Genomic DNA, 17,265 nt, shown 5'->3' on the forward strand with positions numbered 1-17,265 from the left:
AAGTTTTGAATTAAATTATTTTGTCCTACTGAAAAAAATAGATAGTCCAATACCTGATTTTAGCAGTTTATAAATACCTAATTGCTTCATTAGTGTATGTGGATGCATGATAAAAAACAAAATCTCTGAATAAGGACATAAAGCTTATAACCTCTGAACACAGTAGAGCCATGTGATTTAGTATTTGTCATTTTTAGCACAATTGTGTGATTGTTTGCTCATGGAAGTGTAAAAACAATAAATCAAATCCTGCTTCCCTTACAAACACAGGGCTCTCGGCCCCTTTACGTAAGCATTCTGCTACAATAAGCATGAATGTGTCCAGTGCAAGCAAAAACCACACGATGCAACTCCCAAAACGCACTAGCCCGAGCACACAAGTACTAGGGACTCCTCTTGTTTCTTCCCTGCTCATCTTCACATTTCAACCCAACTTCTTCTTCTAACCCAATGGGGAAAGCAATAGCTGAGGGAAAGCAAGTCTACGTGGGATATTCAACCATTGGTGTCTTTTAAACCAACTAATCCTCCTTCTTAGCTATTAGTTCCCATAAACTAGTGTATATATGTATACCATTACCTAAGGAAAAAAAGGTTGCATTCAACAGGGCAATACACAAACCAGTCCCCTTAAAACACTTACTGGCCCTCTCAAATCAATCAGTTCTTGTCTCATCTGGGATACAAGGGCTTCTTTAGCCATCAGAGCACGGTGCAGCCTCTCATTGAATTCAATCAGCTCTCCATGCATTTCAGCCACCTGAAAAACAAAGCCAAAACACAGGTAAATATCCTCTAACATAAAACCAAACACAGACCCAACAACATAAAACCAACATGGAACTCAGGGACTCAGACACCTCCCACATCTCCTCTAGTTTTTCCAAGGTTCACTACATTGCACGCTGCCCTTTTCTTCAACCCCCAACTCTTCCATCTCCCTCCTTCCCAACAAAATTTCCCCCCAAAGTTGTTGAATTTGTTTTGTTTAACTTAGTGCTGGCAAACACGAATGACCCGCTTTGCTCAACTGATCTGTTCCCTTCACTTAATCAAAGGAAATATGGAGAAAAAAAAAAAAAAAAACACACACACAACAAAAATAACAGGTCCACTTTGACAAGTCAGGAGTTTATATCACTAACACACAAAAATAGATAAATGAAGTTGGATTGTTCTTTTCAGATTCCTTTTCTTTTGGAGGGAGTTCCTCAAATCCAGCACCTTAGCAGTTGCTGTATGGGCATAAAGAGGCAAGCCCAGATACGACGCGTCTGGGTACGATCTGACAGCGGCGCCTACGTGACACCTCAGAGCCACCCTTTAATTTACAAACTGAAATCTGTGGCTAATTACAAGTGAAAGATCAGGACAAGTAACTGCATTAAGCATTAACTTCCTTTGTAAAGGGTCTATGAAAGTACAAAAATCCAAAGCTTTCACAGAGTGATTATTTCACCCCAAACATTTATTCTCTTGCCTGATTATACGAAGGGTTTTAGATTAACATTGACATTTTGCATTATGCCTCACAGTATAAAAAGCTCGCGTGTCTGACAGCCGTGTGTTTTGCTGCTCCTCACTTCCAAAGAGCAAAGGCTTCATGTGGCAATAATGAACTTTGTGAAAATATTCACAAAGATTTTGCTATTTGGTGTACTACCGCAGTTTTAATTTACTGCTTTTACCTTCTTCCTTGTCAAGCATTTCTGTTGTATTTAATCCCATTAGAAAAATTAACTTCCAAGGCTAACTTGATTTAATAATTAGATTATTTTCTGGCTCCTCCTGATAAAAGTCAGAACATCACAACTTCCACGCTAATATTTAAAGGCATTATGCACTCACAAACTATTAATTCAACAACAGCCTGGAAGAAAAACATTATTTATCTTTGAGCACTTGTTAGCAACGAGTAAGCTTATTCTGTGAACACAAACCATATGTAAATCCCCAGGAACGTCGACACTGTAACTAGCCCAGTGGATGCCACTTAGCAAGCCGTTCCCAAGCTTGCTTTGGGGCGGAAGCTTGATGAGTTTGGAACTCCTGTGCACAAAGGGAATTGCCAACACCGCTAGGCAGGTAAAGCAGAGCGCTGCTGCCCCCGCACAAAAACACACCTGAGCAGCCCGGTCTGCTGGGCGTCCACACCATGGCCACGTTTACACACGGATACAAACCCCAGCAGCTTCGAGGCATGTTTTATCTTTCAGTCCCTAGCAGAAGGGCAAAATAAAATATCCCATACAATCTTTGACTTCTTTTCTCTCTCTCTCTCTAAATGGGATGCCCACAAAATAAGCCTTCTGCCTGCAGACTGGATTGAAACCTAAATTCAACAGCTCTCAAAGCAGCACTAGTAGCACAAAGATAGATACAACCCCCAGCAAAATCAAATCGTAATCAAGAGATACCCATCAAATCAGAGTGCTGAATTACTTGTTATATATATCTTTACAAGGACAAACTTATAGCTAGGTTGCTTGGGAATATTATTGCTACTGGTAATTAAGCTCCTTGAATATGTGTGCAAGAAAAAAATATTAAAAGCATGCTGAACTAAACAGCAATGAGATGCACTTCTGAACAACATAATATAGATTGCTCTGTCCTCCCTTCACCAGCCATATTTCTCTTTTAAGAATAATTTGGTCAATTTTTCTTTTTTATTCATACCAGTGCATAAGTTATGTTTCATGGGAAAAATCATTTTATAATCATATTGGTTTTAACGATATTTTTTAATTGGATTTCTTCATGTGTACAGCTGGGTACTATATAGTTCCACGGAGTCCTTTTTCCTTTGGCAAGGAAACAAATTTCTGAGAGTTAAAGGAAGAATTTTGAGAACCAGGTTTTGTTTGTCATTTGATTTCTTTAAAATTGTGCCCACAAATCAAAAACTCAGACGCACTCAACTCACAGTGATTTCCAACCAGACTTGCCCAAGTCTTTACTGTGGAGAAGTGAGACTCACATATGAAATATCTGGAGGACACCTGGCTACCAGCACCTCCAAGACCTGCTCTCCATCACGTTGCGCATGAGCAGCCAGGGACACGCTGGGAGAGAAACACACTTGAATTCCCAACAGAAAGCTGTTAATGAGTTAAGGCTTTTTTTAAAGAGTTTTAAAACAACAGTAATTTGCAGTTAAAACTTTTTTACATTTTTTTGCATGTGCTTTATTTGAATTTAGGGCTGTTTGTCAGGTATTCCCCCTTAAAATCATCATAAAACCAGGAACTTTTTCAGTTCAAAATCCAAAGCAACTCATTTTCCAAATACCCCTGGGCAGAAGCTGCTCCCCTTTGCTTCCAGCAGAAGAAAGGCTATATTTTCTCCATGAAAAGATGCCCCGTTTCAAAACAGAAATTCTCCTCCATTTTCCCCAATAGCAATAAAACCAATTGTCACCAAAAACGCGCGAGCGTCCTACTGGGTACAACTCATTAGCACTCCAAATGCCTCGTGCTGATGCCAAGCCAACTCGTACCTACTCAAAAGTATCTTCTCCCTCTGGTATTCCGAAAGCTTTCCTGAGGTCGTAGCAACCTTCTGCACTATTTGAATATACAGTTGAATTTTGCTGTTACTTTGTCCCTGCCTCGAGGAAACGTTCGGCGCCAACGAGGGCTCGTTCGGCCCGCTCGTCCCTGGAGGCACGATGCTCGGGCAGCAGTTGTACCAGCATTTTTGGCTAGCATCAAGTAATTAAAATAAAACTTATCTCCCAGTTCCAGCCTGAGGATAACTCTGCCATAACAACTGCAGCCGACATTCACGGAATCATTTCAATTTGGCTCTGAACTGCACTATAACCCAGGCAGAATTCTCTGCTTAATAATTCAAGACAACTGTATTTATGTGACCATAAAATGGCTAGTCCCTGCTTTCCTCTCTGCTGCTCCGCTCACCTTTTCTGTTGTTGTCATACCTATCTGCAAGCAATTTGATCCAAGACAGACTGAAATATCCACTTATTTAATTTTATTTTAAGAAAAGGTGCATTGGGGAAGCACGTGGCTGTTCATCAAAACCAAGAAGAAAATAAACAGCGGCTTTCTTCTCAAAACACAGTTTCAGCTAATGTACCAAAAGCCTATTCAAAAGCTTGTGGATGAAATTAAGCAACCAGGATACATAAGAATAAACTCACATAGCAGAGCTACTATCAGGAGACCACTGCACACTGATGTTCCACCTCCCACCATTAAGATGACAAGCCTTGCAACTGCACTTTATTGCGTTCTGAAATCACGGACTAAAATAAAAAGGCAATATTACATTGCACAGAAGATCAGCCAGTTTAAATCACTCTGTTGTGTCAAAATTTTAGAGAAGCTGAAGGATTAATGTTGCCCAGCAGGCTTTACAGCTGATGGGGCACCAATATCCTCCCGCGAGTTGCACAGAGCCACCAAAAGGCCAACGCTGGCACCAAGGTTGTACTCGGTGTTCCAGCCACACGAGTTTGGTTCCATGCGGGCTCCGCACTAAACCCGTGAGCCCTGTTGACCTGACCTCACACAGCCTTGGCACAAGCACAACGGGGCATTTCCCCAGCTCCCCAGATTCCTCCTTGCTATAGACTGCATGTTTGGACACACCAGAAAAACCCTACCCACAGCATCGCCCACCTCTCTAGGGCCCTGGTTTTCTCTCCTGTATAGTAAACCATGGTAGGAAACAGAGTGCTGCTTAAATTTATGTCAATCCACAGCTTTACTCTTCTGCAGACAACAAGTTCTGGTGCCCTGTCCCGTTGCCAGCAAGGCTGTGGGCTCCGCAAACACCACTGGTCCTTTTCCCTTCAATCAAACAAGATGATATAAGAAGTCAGTGGCTGTTTAAGCTGTGATTGCCCAAGACTCTGTGACCTCAAAACACAGTGTATGTTTCACCTAAGTAGCTCTGTCCATTTGTTCTCAAGTGATTTGGTATAACAAAAGAGACAGCCTTTCCCTGGAACTCTTGCTTCCGTAGCATTAACCTGTAACAGTCAAAACACAGTGGGTAAGATAAGAAACAGCCACAGTTCTCAGTAAATGCCACGATTCACTTCCCCCCTCCCCCGCAAAAGAACTTGCAGAAGAGTTGAATCCTCCTCAGTGTATTTACTGTAACCTGAATATAAGCAGCAGTGACTCAGAACGAAGTTAGCTTGCAAAGAAGAGACAAAAACCTGGCCAGTAACAGCCGGATGCACCAGGGACACAGCGGCTCACGCGTGAGTCGTCCCTTCGCCTCCAAAAGGAGAACAGCTCATCCTGTCACCGGCGACGAGCCTGCCACTTAGAGACATTGGACATCTCATTTGCAGAGTTACACCTGATTCTTCAAAAGGTGCATAAAATCAGCTCTTGCCAATTCACTTTAGGTACTGTTGCATTTAGCACTTTACCTGTGCACAAATCAAGTGATTTGTGGGCAGAGCGAGCTGGATGTTTTGAAGCAGGTGAGACTGTTCCTGCAGCACAAGCAAAGCCTCGTCGCTGTTATCACATGCTAAAGTAGCACTTCAGGCAGACCTAACCAACTGGCCACATCATCCAAATGCCCCATATTTCCGTTTCCTAAACGGAAATTCTAAAGAAAGTGGTAACAATATATCCTACCAAACTGAAAGTCAGTTTTACAAAGCTCCTGGCATGATGTGGCCAAGTTTTTACTGAGCTAGAATACAGTAAGGATTTTGCTCAGAGAAGGAATCACAAAGGTTTTTTTAATACAGAGAACAAAAAACCTGCGTGTTTCATCAGGAACACACGTGATATTCTCACTTTTAGAATTTCTCCCATCTTTGAAACTTTAATTACATGATGGAAAACTATAGAAAAAATCTTTAAGTAAAAACTCCTTAAATAAATAATTTTTAAAAATCGGAATAAAATTATCTCACAATGCATCTCCAGCTTCTTAAAGACATTGGAAAGCCATCTTACAAACTTGCCTTTTACTAAAAAGAAAGGTCAAATGTTTAGAATTTCCTTAAAAGATGACCTATTCCATTAGGGCAGGACACTCCCCAGTTTATTCGTTTTGTATAATTGCTTGTTCAGAGAAGCTTAATATAGTTTAACCATTTGAGCAATTTTAAATGAAATTGAGTAAGTTAAAATGAAAATTCAGCCCAAATTGCACCTTGAAGGGGGGAAAAATATATATATATATACACACATCAGCATGTTTGAGGCCTCGGGATACAACCAGCCAAATAATTACTTGTTCTGCAAATACAGAAGTCATCACAATCAATGAATATTCTGCAGGATGGCCAAAGTTTAGTTTTAATACCTAAAATTATCTTTCAAGGATATTTTTCCTATGTTTGACACAATCCAGCATTTCAGAAAAGCTGTGCAGCTTGTCAGGAGTTTAGCAACGTTACTCCTCACCTCCCCGACAGCCATCGGATCTCACAAACACCCAACAGCCACAAGGGACCCCCGAGCTCTAACCCACTGCGCCGCTCCCGGTGAACGTGAACGTGGACCACGGCCGGGGCGCACACGAGGAGCGCCGCCATCTCCCACGGGAGGAAAGCAGCTTTACACGGCGGGCCCTGAGGAGCTCCAGCCTCTTCTCAAGCTCATTTCAGTTTGCATCTACATTCCTTTACAATATACATTTCTGCCTGGAGATGAAGGATTAACATATTGTGGTAAGAGCCTCAATATTAAAAGAAAAAGAAATTATTCCAGCAGAGGTCCTAATTTTCTCATTCCCTTGCCCAGTAGGAATAATCTATGCCAGGAAACAGAAAACACAACCGTATCTATTGAGTCTTTAACAGAGCTTTCATAATACAATTTAGCACATCAGGAGCAGAACTTGCAACTTAATTTCAGTGTAGTGCAAGCTAAAGCCCAACAACAAACAACAGAATATGGAATTGTAAAATCCTGAAACTGCAAAAAAAGCTAAAATCCTCATCTCTCTAATGAGATATATTTACTAGTTCGTTCTAGACTAAAGCCACAAAAGCAAGAAGCACTAAGAGCAGAATCTCTCACAGATGACAACGGAGTCCTAGGTCTGGGTGGATGCACAAACAGCGGTCGCAGCTGTTTCATTTTTTGCTTGTTTTGCTTCATTTTAAATCCTCGGCGATCTGAGGTCTAACAAGCGAGCAAGTCTTCAGTAAGTACTTATTTTCAGGCTAGCTGCAATGCTGTGAAGAGCTCGTCTCTCCTGCTGTGCCTAGCACAGGAAAGCTTCCCCTAACGCTCCCTTCCAAAACCTTACAGAAAAAACACAAAGCCAGTGAGGCCTTTTTCTAGCCTGCATACAGAAAACATGCAGCAAATTGAGCCACTGCTACACGAAACATCATTAAGCATCTTAAATTTTAAATGCATTTCATTAGTTACAACTTCAGAATTATACAAATTTTTCTAACATTCTTATTCTTCTAATACAAAACAGCATTACATATAGGAATTGCTAGGGGTATCCAAGGACTTCTGAAAAATCACACACGCTGCAAACCTGAAGTTAAAAAGAAATTATGAACCCGAGATGTAACAAACTTTGGCATCAAAAATAATTTATGAAGGTTTCTTACAAAAACGTCTAACACTGCTCTAAGCATTAAATGCAACAAAATATTTTTTAAGTTTCTTCGTGCCTCCAGAATGTTCAGTTGCATTTTGCTTATCCTCTTATTAAATCTACTGGTTCACAGATTGTAATTAATGAGAGCACTTATACTAAATAAAAACTTCAATATAAACGCAGTAAGAAACATGTCATGAACAAAATTCTTTCCAACTGAAAGGATAGCAAAAGAAAAAATTCCCTAAGTAATAGCTTTAACTTTTCCTCTATCTTCTCAGCAGCTACCAACGTCTCTTTGAGGGGATTTCAGTATTCCTGTTGGCTACCAAGAATTTTTCAAAACGATCTTTGTCTTCAGTTGAAAAAGTCTGCGAGGCCCAAAGTAGCAGTCACTAAAACTGCTTGAACGTGAACAATTTTCAGACCCAATTCTACCTTAATAGAGCTTTCAGAGCAGCACTCAAGAGCGACGTGTTTCCTATCCCTCCATTTCAAAAATAATGCAGTCTAACCTGGGAAAATAAGACTTCACTTTGCATCTTTCACATGCGGAGAAAAAAAGGATGATGATACTTGATAAATACACTCGGATGATTACAGAGGTTACATCTCATTTTGTGTGTAGGAGCATATTGCTACAGACAAGGGAGTGAGACTGAAATACAACTTCTGGGCGAGACGTGAAGTTTTCAGCAAGTTGCATCCACGGCTGTTGAACCGCTGCTACTGCTGATCTCTCCCACAAAACTCAGGAACATTACCAACAAATCTGAACAGCGAGGGAAAAGCTTCAGGAGAATTAAGGAGGAGGCTCTTAAAAATGCAATAAATTTAATCTCTGTTCTTAATTAAGATATGCTTTTGATAGATACAGAAGAGAAAAAGCGTTGAAAGGCCCCAACCGAAGGCATGCAGAAGGGAAAGGATTAGTTTGACATAGTCCTGTGGGAAGGAGATAGGGAAATACAAATGTTTTAGATGACCTGCTATTAATCTTTGATGCATGACCTGCATTTTTAGTCATCTTTAGGTAAGTCAGTTAATATGAATACCCAATTTCCCTTGGACAAGGGAAAGACAGGGTTGCTTTATTTTTTATAAAAATGATCATTTAATATTTAACAGAAGATATGGGTATTAGATAATAAATTTCATTACATTTGTCTAGGAAATCATTTGTATTTAAATTTAAAATGAATCTCTAATCTTTCTCTTTTTTTTTTCTTTGCATAATAAAGCAATATAAAAATGAAACTCACTACTGCACAATCAGAAAACAGTAGGAAAGCTACAGATTTCAGCAGGACCTCAGGAAATCCTAAAGCTCCAGTGCCAAAAAAGAAAAAAAAAAAAAAAAAAAAAAAAAAAAAAAAAAAAACAACAAACAGAGATGGTACCTATGGACAGTAACATATAGAAAACACCTGAAACCTTTTGTCTGTGATGGTTTCAAGTTAAAAAGTCTCAATTAAACCCTTAAGGAACTGGCTTATTGCCGTACGTTCATGAAGGTTTTATGTCTCAATGCAATAAAACAAGCTAGATCAAAATCATTAAAAGAACTATTCATCTGAAAGATAATTACACAAGTATGGTCCCTTTTTCTTAATAATTACACACAATATTTAGAGACAAGTCCACTTCCTATTAAAGTATAAACATAAGAAAACTATTGTTTCATTGTTAAGGAAACTATTTGTAATATGTTAATTTAATATATACAGTAATTCCAAGTTGAAAGAGCAGATTTTTAACCACACAAGCATGCAAACCAAGTCTTTCCTCCCTTTTCTTTCCCCGCCCCCCCCCTTTTCTCCTTTTTTCGGGAAACAGACTTTTATTTTGAGCTGAGAAAGAACTCAGAATTACACCACAGCAGAGAAACGGTTTACTGCCTCAAGCGTTATGCTACCATTATGAGCCCATAAAATCTGGACAGTACAAGCTTTACCTCAATCAATTTTCTTTCATAAGAGTTGGCTAGTTCCTCATTGTTTTCTACTTGCTTCTGCTCTGGAATAGTAAATTCGGCATCAGTGCTCCAAATATTTGGTAGAACTGAAACAAATACATACATACAATTAAAATGTTATATTACATAAACATTAAAAACAGCCTGTTTAGAAGCAATAGCTCTAAAAGAGCTAGTTAACGTTTCAAAACAGCATGTAATATCATATTCTATTTATATTAATATGTAAAAAGCAATTTTACAACTATTAAAATACAAGTACTATAGGGAGCTTTCTACAAACAATATTTAGACTTTTTTTCCCCTCATCTTAAAGAAAACATACATATACACAAGCTTCTTTGGCTCCTTTGCGATTGCAGTTCCCAAATACATACAAGCAGTGACAAGAAGTGCTAGCCAAAGCCTTTGAAAAACTAAATCTATGCTTCTCTCGAGTCCTTTTTCTACTTTTTTTTTTCCTGACCAGTATTTCATAGCACTTGCATGTAAATTACAGAAAATAGGGCTGAGAACGCACACTGCAGACATCCCCTAACAGTTTGCATCTTTGCATAATGGCAGAATCAACCATGCTTACTTCATTCCTGACAATTAATCATCCAACTTAGTCTTGGAAACAAGCAGTCATGAAGATTTCATGCTTTCCTGCACAATCTAAGTTTAAGTATTCTTCCCAGAAAGACTTTCTAGCAGCTAATCAAACTTCTTCACCTGTCACGAAAGCCCATTACTTCTTTTCTGATCAAACACTGTTTCTTCTCTTCCTGTCCACCTCTTACAGATGGCTGTAAGGCCCGTTCCAAGTCTCTTCTTCCCCGGATTACACAAACGCAATTCACAGACAGAAAATCTATTTGTTCTAGAGAAACAAATTAGAAGATATAAAGTAAATAAGCCCTAATGAAAGAGCAGCTTAACAAATGCATTCATTGATTTGTAAAATCTCGATCCACATCCTATGGGATGCCTGCTTTTTAAACAAGTAGAAAGAAAAGGGGAAAGAAAGAAAAAGGGAGAAAGAGCATAAGGAAGTGCTCAAGTTGGGGATTGTTGTGTCCACACACACATAAATATTTTCATTAAAGTATTTTTATGTTAATTCACATCCCAATATAAAAAAGCATTGCAGACTGCTGTCTGTAACATGCTCCATTAGAAGGCACCAAAAGTTTCTTGCAAACGAAGATAACACTTCCCCCTCTGCCCCATCACCTGCATGCAAAAAGGAATACGGGCTCCAAGGAAACGGGACGACTGGAGAGCAATCAACATTTCCATTCTGTAAACCCTAAAATTCATACAAAAAATGGCTAGCGGCCAGTTATGCCAAGTATCCAGATGCTCCTGGTGCAGCAGGAGCTTCGTTAAGTTTCACTGTTAATCATCCTGCAACAGCTTTGCAATTGAGAGGAAAAGCATCGGAGTTCTACCAATAAATGAGCTCTGCTCCAAATATATAATAGACACAACTTAATTTTATTATTTAGTGTCTATGGCATGCTTCGATTAAGAAATATGCCATTAATTTTTTTTTTTTTTTTTTTTTTTTACATAAAAACAGTGTGGGGGGGGCACAGAAATCAGTGCTGACACACTGAGCTGGTTAAACCACTCTATACAGGAATGGAGTAATCCTTAAACAGCTAACTTTACAGACTATCAAGTGGCTTCACTTTATGAAATTCCTGAATACAAACTGAACTTTAAGTTCAGTTTAACTGAATTTTTTTTTTTTTTTTTTTTTTTTTCCCCATCCCCTGCGGGTCTAACTTATCTGCATCTTTTGGTCAGATTCTAGCAGCTCTTGGCTCCACACTTCAATTAGGCCCTTGGTTGGAGCCCGCTCATTAAAGGATGCTTTCCTGGTCTAGCTTTTTCTAGCACGTTCACTTCTTAAAAGTAACACAAGTATTTTCTAGTCCTATTTTTGATGCAAACATAAAAGGAAGAATTTGCTTTCAATGCAGGGGCAGAATTTTGTCTGCCCAAAACCAGGGACCATTTCAGTAGTTCATCTACTAGAAATCTCATAACCCAATGCGGGATACGAGGAGAATTTCTGTAGAATGACAATAACTCACTACAACAATAAAGACGCATCATTTTAAAGAGATTTTTTCTTTCTAAAATGCTTCCGCTATTAACACAGCATAACGAGACTTACTAAAGGTCCCATATGAAAATAAAACTCTGCTAGTTGAAACAGTTTTTGCCAGACGGAAGAAACATAACAGATGGTATTGAAAACTTCAAGATTAATTTTATTATTTCATTGGACTGTGATTTCAAAAGCAAGCTCTTCCTGCTTTCCTGCAAACGCAATATTACTTGCATGCTGCTGTGTGCCTACAACTCCCAACTCATATTAGTGGCCAATTCGCTCAGTGTCCTTTTGCACTTATGATGATCACTACCACTTTTAATTTAAAATTTTGCTTTTAAAACAAGTTATCACTTCCTAATTATTTTTTGTTCATCACATGAAACTTCAGAAAGAAAACAGCTAGCAGCAAAAATATTTCCATTTTTCCAGACATCACTTATTTGCACTAGTAGTAACTCAGGTTGGTGGTGAAATCTTGAAGTGCTGCCATGCTTACACTGCTTAAAAACATAAAGAAAAGAAAAACAAAGGCATTAAACCACAGAGAGCATCTTACTTCTGTGACCAGGGTATGTTTTTCTACAAAAGTACCATGCTTAGCTTCACCTAGGGGAGGGGAAACAGGTTTCTTCAGCTCCACAAGTATTTTAGGCATATTCCTGCTGCTGTTATTTTGAAAAGCCAATATAGATTAATCAGTTTTAATAGGCAGATTTAACAGCCACATCTGAGTTCATGAAGGGAAGAAATAAATAAATCAACCATTGTGCTCAAAGATAATATTCCTTTTAAATAAATCAAGACCACAGAAAAAGAGGAATATTCATAAATCATTCATATCCAATTTTATTTGACATGAATAGATTTTAGCATCTTTGTGACCAATTTTTCTATCCAAGAATGAACCCACAATGAAAACACCTACACAAACAATGTTAGAAAATGAGTTCCCCAGTGCAAGGCCCTTAGAGACCACATGGCATTAATTTTACCTGTACAAACATTTTTGTATGTCCTTCTTATGCAGGACAAGATAGTCCCAGCATTTTAATTACTTCTTTCTTTCAAGAACTTTAAAAGGTAGTAAATATGACAACTTTCTACCTAGGTTGCAAAGGTCTGCCATCCTCAAAAACCACCTTTGATTTTTAACCTGGTTCTTGTATGATTCGTAGTGAAGAGACTTGCTTGGAACTCAGACTTTGAACAAGGCTTTCTAAAAGGAGAGAAAAATAACGTTCCCCAAGTGCATCTCTCGTTACTTCAAGTTCTTTTAAATCTCTCTATAACCCTTCTGTGAATATTTTAATTAATTAATCATGAGTTAATAATAGTGTTTTTAATACTTGCTTACTACTAAAAATGAGGAGTTATTTCTATGCTTACTCCAGGAGCTGCAATCAGACATTTAATGGGTTGAAAGACATCCTCAAGAGAAATGCCTATGAACAAGGAGCTAAAAGAAAAATACAACCTTTAGCTTAAAAAAAAAAAAAAAAAAAAAAAAAAAAAAAAAAAAAAAAAAAAGGACACATTTAATTAATGCATTTCAGGAAAAAAAAATCCAAATAAGTTTTGCCAAACTTTCTTGGGAAGGTTATTCAGAAGTCTATTTGGACAAGCTAGCAAACACGTCCTTAGGTAAAAATGGTTTCGAATTACTGTGCCTAAGGAGCTTTGAAAAATGATATACATCCAATCCTCTGGTGGTTAAGAAATTAGGATACCCATTTATTAAACATCCAAATATGAAAATCCAACTCTTCAGTCTATGGCACTAATCACTCATTTTAAAAGCTAATATTTAGCTTGGGAGATTCATTTAGAATCACATTTGCCAAGTATTTTTTTTTGTCTTTTTAAGTTACCTCAAGGCAAACTATTACTCTGAAATTAATTTATAATTTGGGGAAACTAGTTAAAAGCTCTACCCAAAAGCATTTCATCCGAATTACTACAGTGACCATGTAGATTCTCTTCCAGTTACAACACCACAAAGATACCCGTAGAAGTTTAATTTAGTTTGAACCTATCAAAGCTTTCCAAAATCTACAATCCACTTAACAAGACTTTTGTTCACATATTATTAGGAAGCAGATAAAGCAGCACTGAAATTACTCATGATGATAATGTAGGGGAGCAATGAAATTAGCCAGACGCAAGTTTTAGCATCCCTGATGAAGACAGCACAAGATGAGAGCTAGGAAGCCTACAGGTTTAAAGAACAGACCGCCTAGTCCTAGTCCTTAATTAAGATGAGTTAGAAGCCTACACAGCAACCTTATTAACCTTAATCTAGAAGCAAAAAAATTAATATGCAAGAAAGTTAAGAATTTTAACTTAAGATGACAAAAAGATAGTAGTCCTTCAAACTGCTGACTCTCCAAAATGGTCAAGGTTTCAGAATATGGTAATAAGACGGTTCTTGCACACACATACTGTCAACCTTTCATGCATGGAAGCTAAGTAAGAATTAAACGACCTTGATTTGCATTCTGCTCCCTTTTAGCTATACATAACTAGAATTCAATAACTAAAATTCAATACTTCAGTACTTAAACCATAGATGCACTTAGTTTCTATAAATCTGTTAAAAACAAACAAAAAAAACCCACAACCTTATGAATGAGGGGAACGTGTAACAAATTCACATTCACAAATTACAACCTTACTAGCAGGGCTTTTTTGTTTGTTAATGCAAAAGCTTTTTTTCATGTTTTCTCCTTCTTTAAATAACATGGGGTTTTTGTTACTGTTAATTGGAGAATTCTACCACTGCAAGACGTATAGATAAATACTCATACAAGCTAATCAACACATTCCGATAATCGGGATCGCCTTCAGCAAGGCACACGGGCCAATTTAGGAGCGGCTCACGCAGAGGAATGCATGGAAGAGATTCTTTCAGTGATCACCAACAGTTCAAACACAGAAAATGCCAAATGTTCCAGCAAACCACTGAACCTAAACCCTGAACTTGAAACAAAAACAATAACCCAAATGCTGCAAAGATTAACTTGGAAATTACACCATCCATTTTACCTCTCCCAGAAGATGCTTTTCTGCTTGGATCCCATTTGCCAACTCTATGAATAAGCTGGGGGGGTTTGTTCCTTTTGGTTTTTTGTTTGTTTTACAATATAATCAAATTCTAAAGAGACTGAGCTGACACAGAAATCCTATGGTCACTGAATAAATCATAACACATTTAAATCCCTAAGCAGGCTAAGGAATTAACTCTATTTAGATCTTGCTAGCTGTGACTATGAGAGAACAGCGACAGGTGACTTCAAGCCGGAGGAGCAGACAGCAGCCTACAGCCTTGTGCCTTATTTGCCAACAACCCTTCTCAAGGATGAAGTTTCTCAGCTACAGCTTGGTACAGTGACTTGCACTTAAGGGCAGAACTAATGCCTGTTCTTAGGCCATCTATCAGACCGCAACACGGACGATTCTAGAAAAGACTGTGCTAATTTCTCAAATGCCACCTAGTCCCTCAAATCTCCTTGTGTCACCAGCGAGGATACAGGCACCCCCAGCAGCAGTACAAAACCAGAGCTCTGCCCACAAGGACTTCTATCTCCCAGGCCTCAGAGGAAATGCAGAGACCAGCCCATCACTTAACTGCAAATTTAGGATGCCAAGTTTGCTCATTAGATTCCAAGCGCTTCTGCAAAGTGTAGTGAAGTGTTTGGTTTTTAAAAAAAAAAGTGTATTTCATGCAGAGTCTATGAATATGCATCTTCAAAATAGCACTAATAGCATGCACCAAACATGCTAAGTTTCATCTCCTCAACATAATTACTCTTAACGATCCAATATCATCTTAATTGAAAGATCATTTTTTAAATGAAATTTTCAATGCTAGCTCCTTCATGGAAAATGCATTATTGAAAACAATAAGCTTCCTAAAAAGTCTTCCTAAAAGTCTGATCAGAAAAGAAAAATCAATTAAAAAAATACATTAAAAAAAAGAAAGTCAGAAGGAAACAATGCAGAAAGAAAAAAAAGAAACCACGCAGGTTCCTGTAAGTCAGACCAGAGATTTGGCTATTCACTAGTTATTCTTCTACTGCCACATTTTATACAACTCCCAGAGTCACTTCCATCATTTGGCTACTAAAGTCTGTCTCAGTGGTAGCTTGTAGAAAGAGAAAAGCTGTGCATGGATTTCTTTTTTCCTCCATTTCATCCTTACCTTCTATTGTTTGACCTTCTCTTCTAAGCATCTGGACAGCTCCTACATACTTCTTAAGCTGCACTTTAAGTACCTCATTTTCTCTGTTGATAAGAAGAACAGTATGAGGAAAAATTAGTCTTTTCTCAAAATAAGAGAAGGTGGCCTGTCTCCGTGCAAACAAAAATGCTATCTGTGATCACGAGCTCTATCTACGCTGTGTCTTCTAAAGGATAAATCATTACATACACATTAAATTAAATGTTAACAAGAGGCTAAAAGGAAAAGCAATTTTTAGGGTCACATAACCATCCAGGGCAACAGATTTTATAAAGCTTTGAATCATGGGATAAATTGCTTAGTTTAGATTTTATATACTACGTCATGTTGATAGAGGGCAGGTCTAAACCGAAAGTTGATTAAAAAGTAATGATAAAATACTAAATAAAGAAATTACCTAACCAGTTTAAGACTCAGTAATTATTTCACTAGTTGTTGAAGTATTTAATGCCAAGAAAAGAAAAACCCAGCTCTGGAAATTGACTTTATCATTGCCAGAGAAGATCAGCTTTATTTGACAACAATATTGAAGGCAACAGCTTTCCACAAGCCAAGCCAATGAAAACAGCATTCAAACCTGCCACCATCACAGCTCCACCCAGCAACACTGAGAACCTTAGTTTGGATTTCAGGATTTTGTTACGAAAGGATGGTAACAGCTTGAAATTTAAACAAAGCAAAGACTGTGGAAATCTCTCAATAGTTTTGTGACTATTCAAAGCAACTCTTTATTTTGAGAAGTTGCAGTAAACTACTGAGAGGCTAATGCAGCAGGGGTCAACTATTTAGCAGAGTAAGCCATATTCTGCTGCACCTAAGCATGAAATTGCCTAAGACTTTGCAGTTTAAGTTATCCTTTTGCTTTTACTCTTTTCTTGACGATATATTAAAATACTTCAAGATTATGTGTGTACCCCCTATCAGCTATTAACAGTATTTTTGCTTAAAAACAGAGGAAAATATACAACTCTAATTATCCTCATGAATAAGTACACAATAACAAACAGAGAATCATAAGCATTAAAACCCAGACAGCGATACATGCGTAATACTATCTATTTGATAAAGCTCTCGAGATGTAAATAGCAGCCATTAATATTCATTATGAATTTCTTCTACATCAGATTATTTGAAAATTCTCCTGAAACCAGTATATTTATAAACAAATTATAGGAAATACCTTAATAAACCCACTAAATTCCCGTACTGAAACCAAGGTCAGAAAAAAGAAAAAACACCCAATAAACTTGGTTAAGATGATATATACGTTTGTACAGCAAAAGACTTGTCTGTGCAGCAGTTCCTGCCTGGCATTACTGAGGTACAGGGGTAAGATAATAGTTTTTGAAACAGGAGTAAGTGAAATAGTTCTACTAAAAGGTTTAA

At 38.0% G+C, this 17,265-nt stretch overlaps 1 protein-coding gene across 1 annotated transcript in view; it reads right to left on the reverse strand.

Moving 5' to 3' along the window:
- The window catches only part of SNX29 (sorting nexin 29), a gene marked incomplete at its 5' end in the record, with an annotated part of 100,189 nt that overhangs the window by 53,395 nt on the left and 29,529 nt on the right, over window positions 1-17,265 (reverse strand). Inside the window, 3 exons of the mRNA XM_010214877.2 lie at window positions 644-760; window positions 9,515-9,621; window positions 15,841-15,923. Of these exons, the coding sequence (XP_010213179.2) occupies window positions 644-760; window positions 9,515-9,621; window positions 15,841-15,923 (307 nt within the window). The remainder of the gene's footprint in view (window positions 1-643; window positions 761-9,514; window positions 9,622-15,840; window positions 15,924-17,265) is intronic.

The sequence above is a fragment of the Tinamus guttatus genome, unplaced genomic scaffold, assembly GCF_059628265.1.
Source record: "Tinamus guttatus ecotype Peru unplaced genomic scaffold, ASM5962826v1 Tinamus_guttatus_pri_ptg000172l, whole genome shotgun sequence".
Taxonomy (NCBI): domain Eukaryota; kingdom Metazoa; phylum Chordata; class Aves; order Tinamiformes; family Tinamidae; genus Tinamus; species Tinamus guttatus.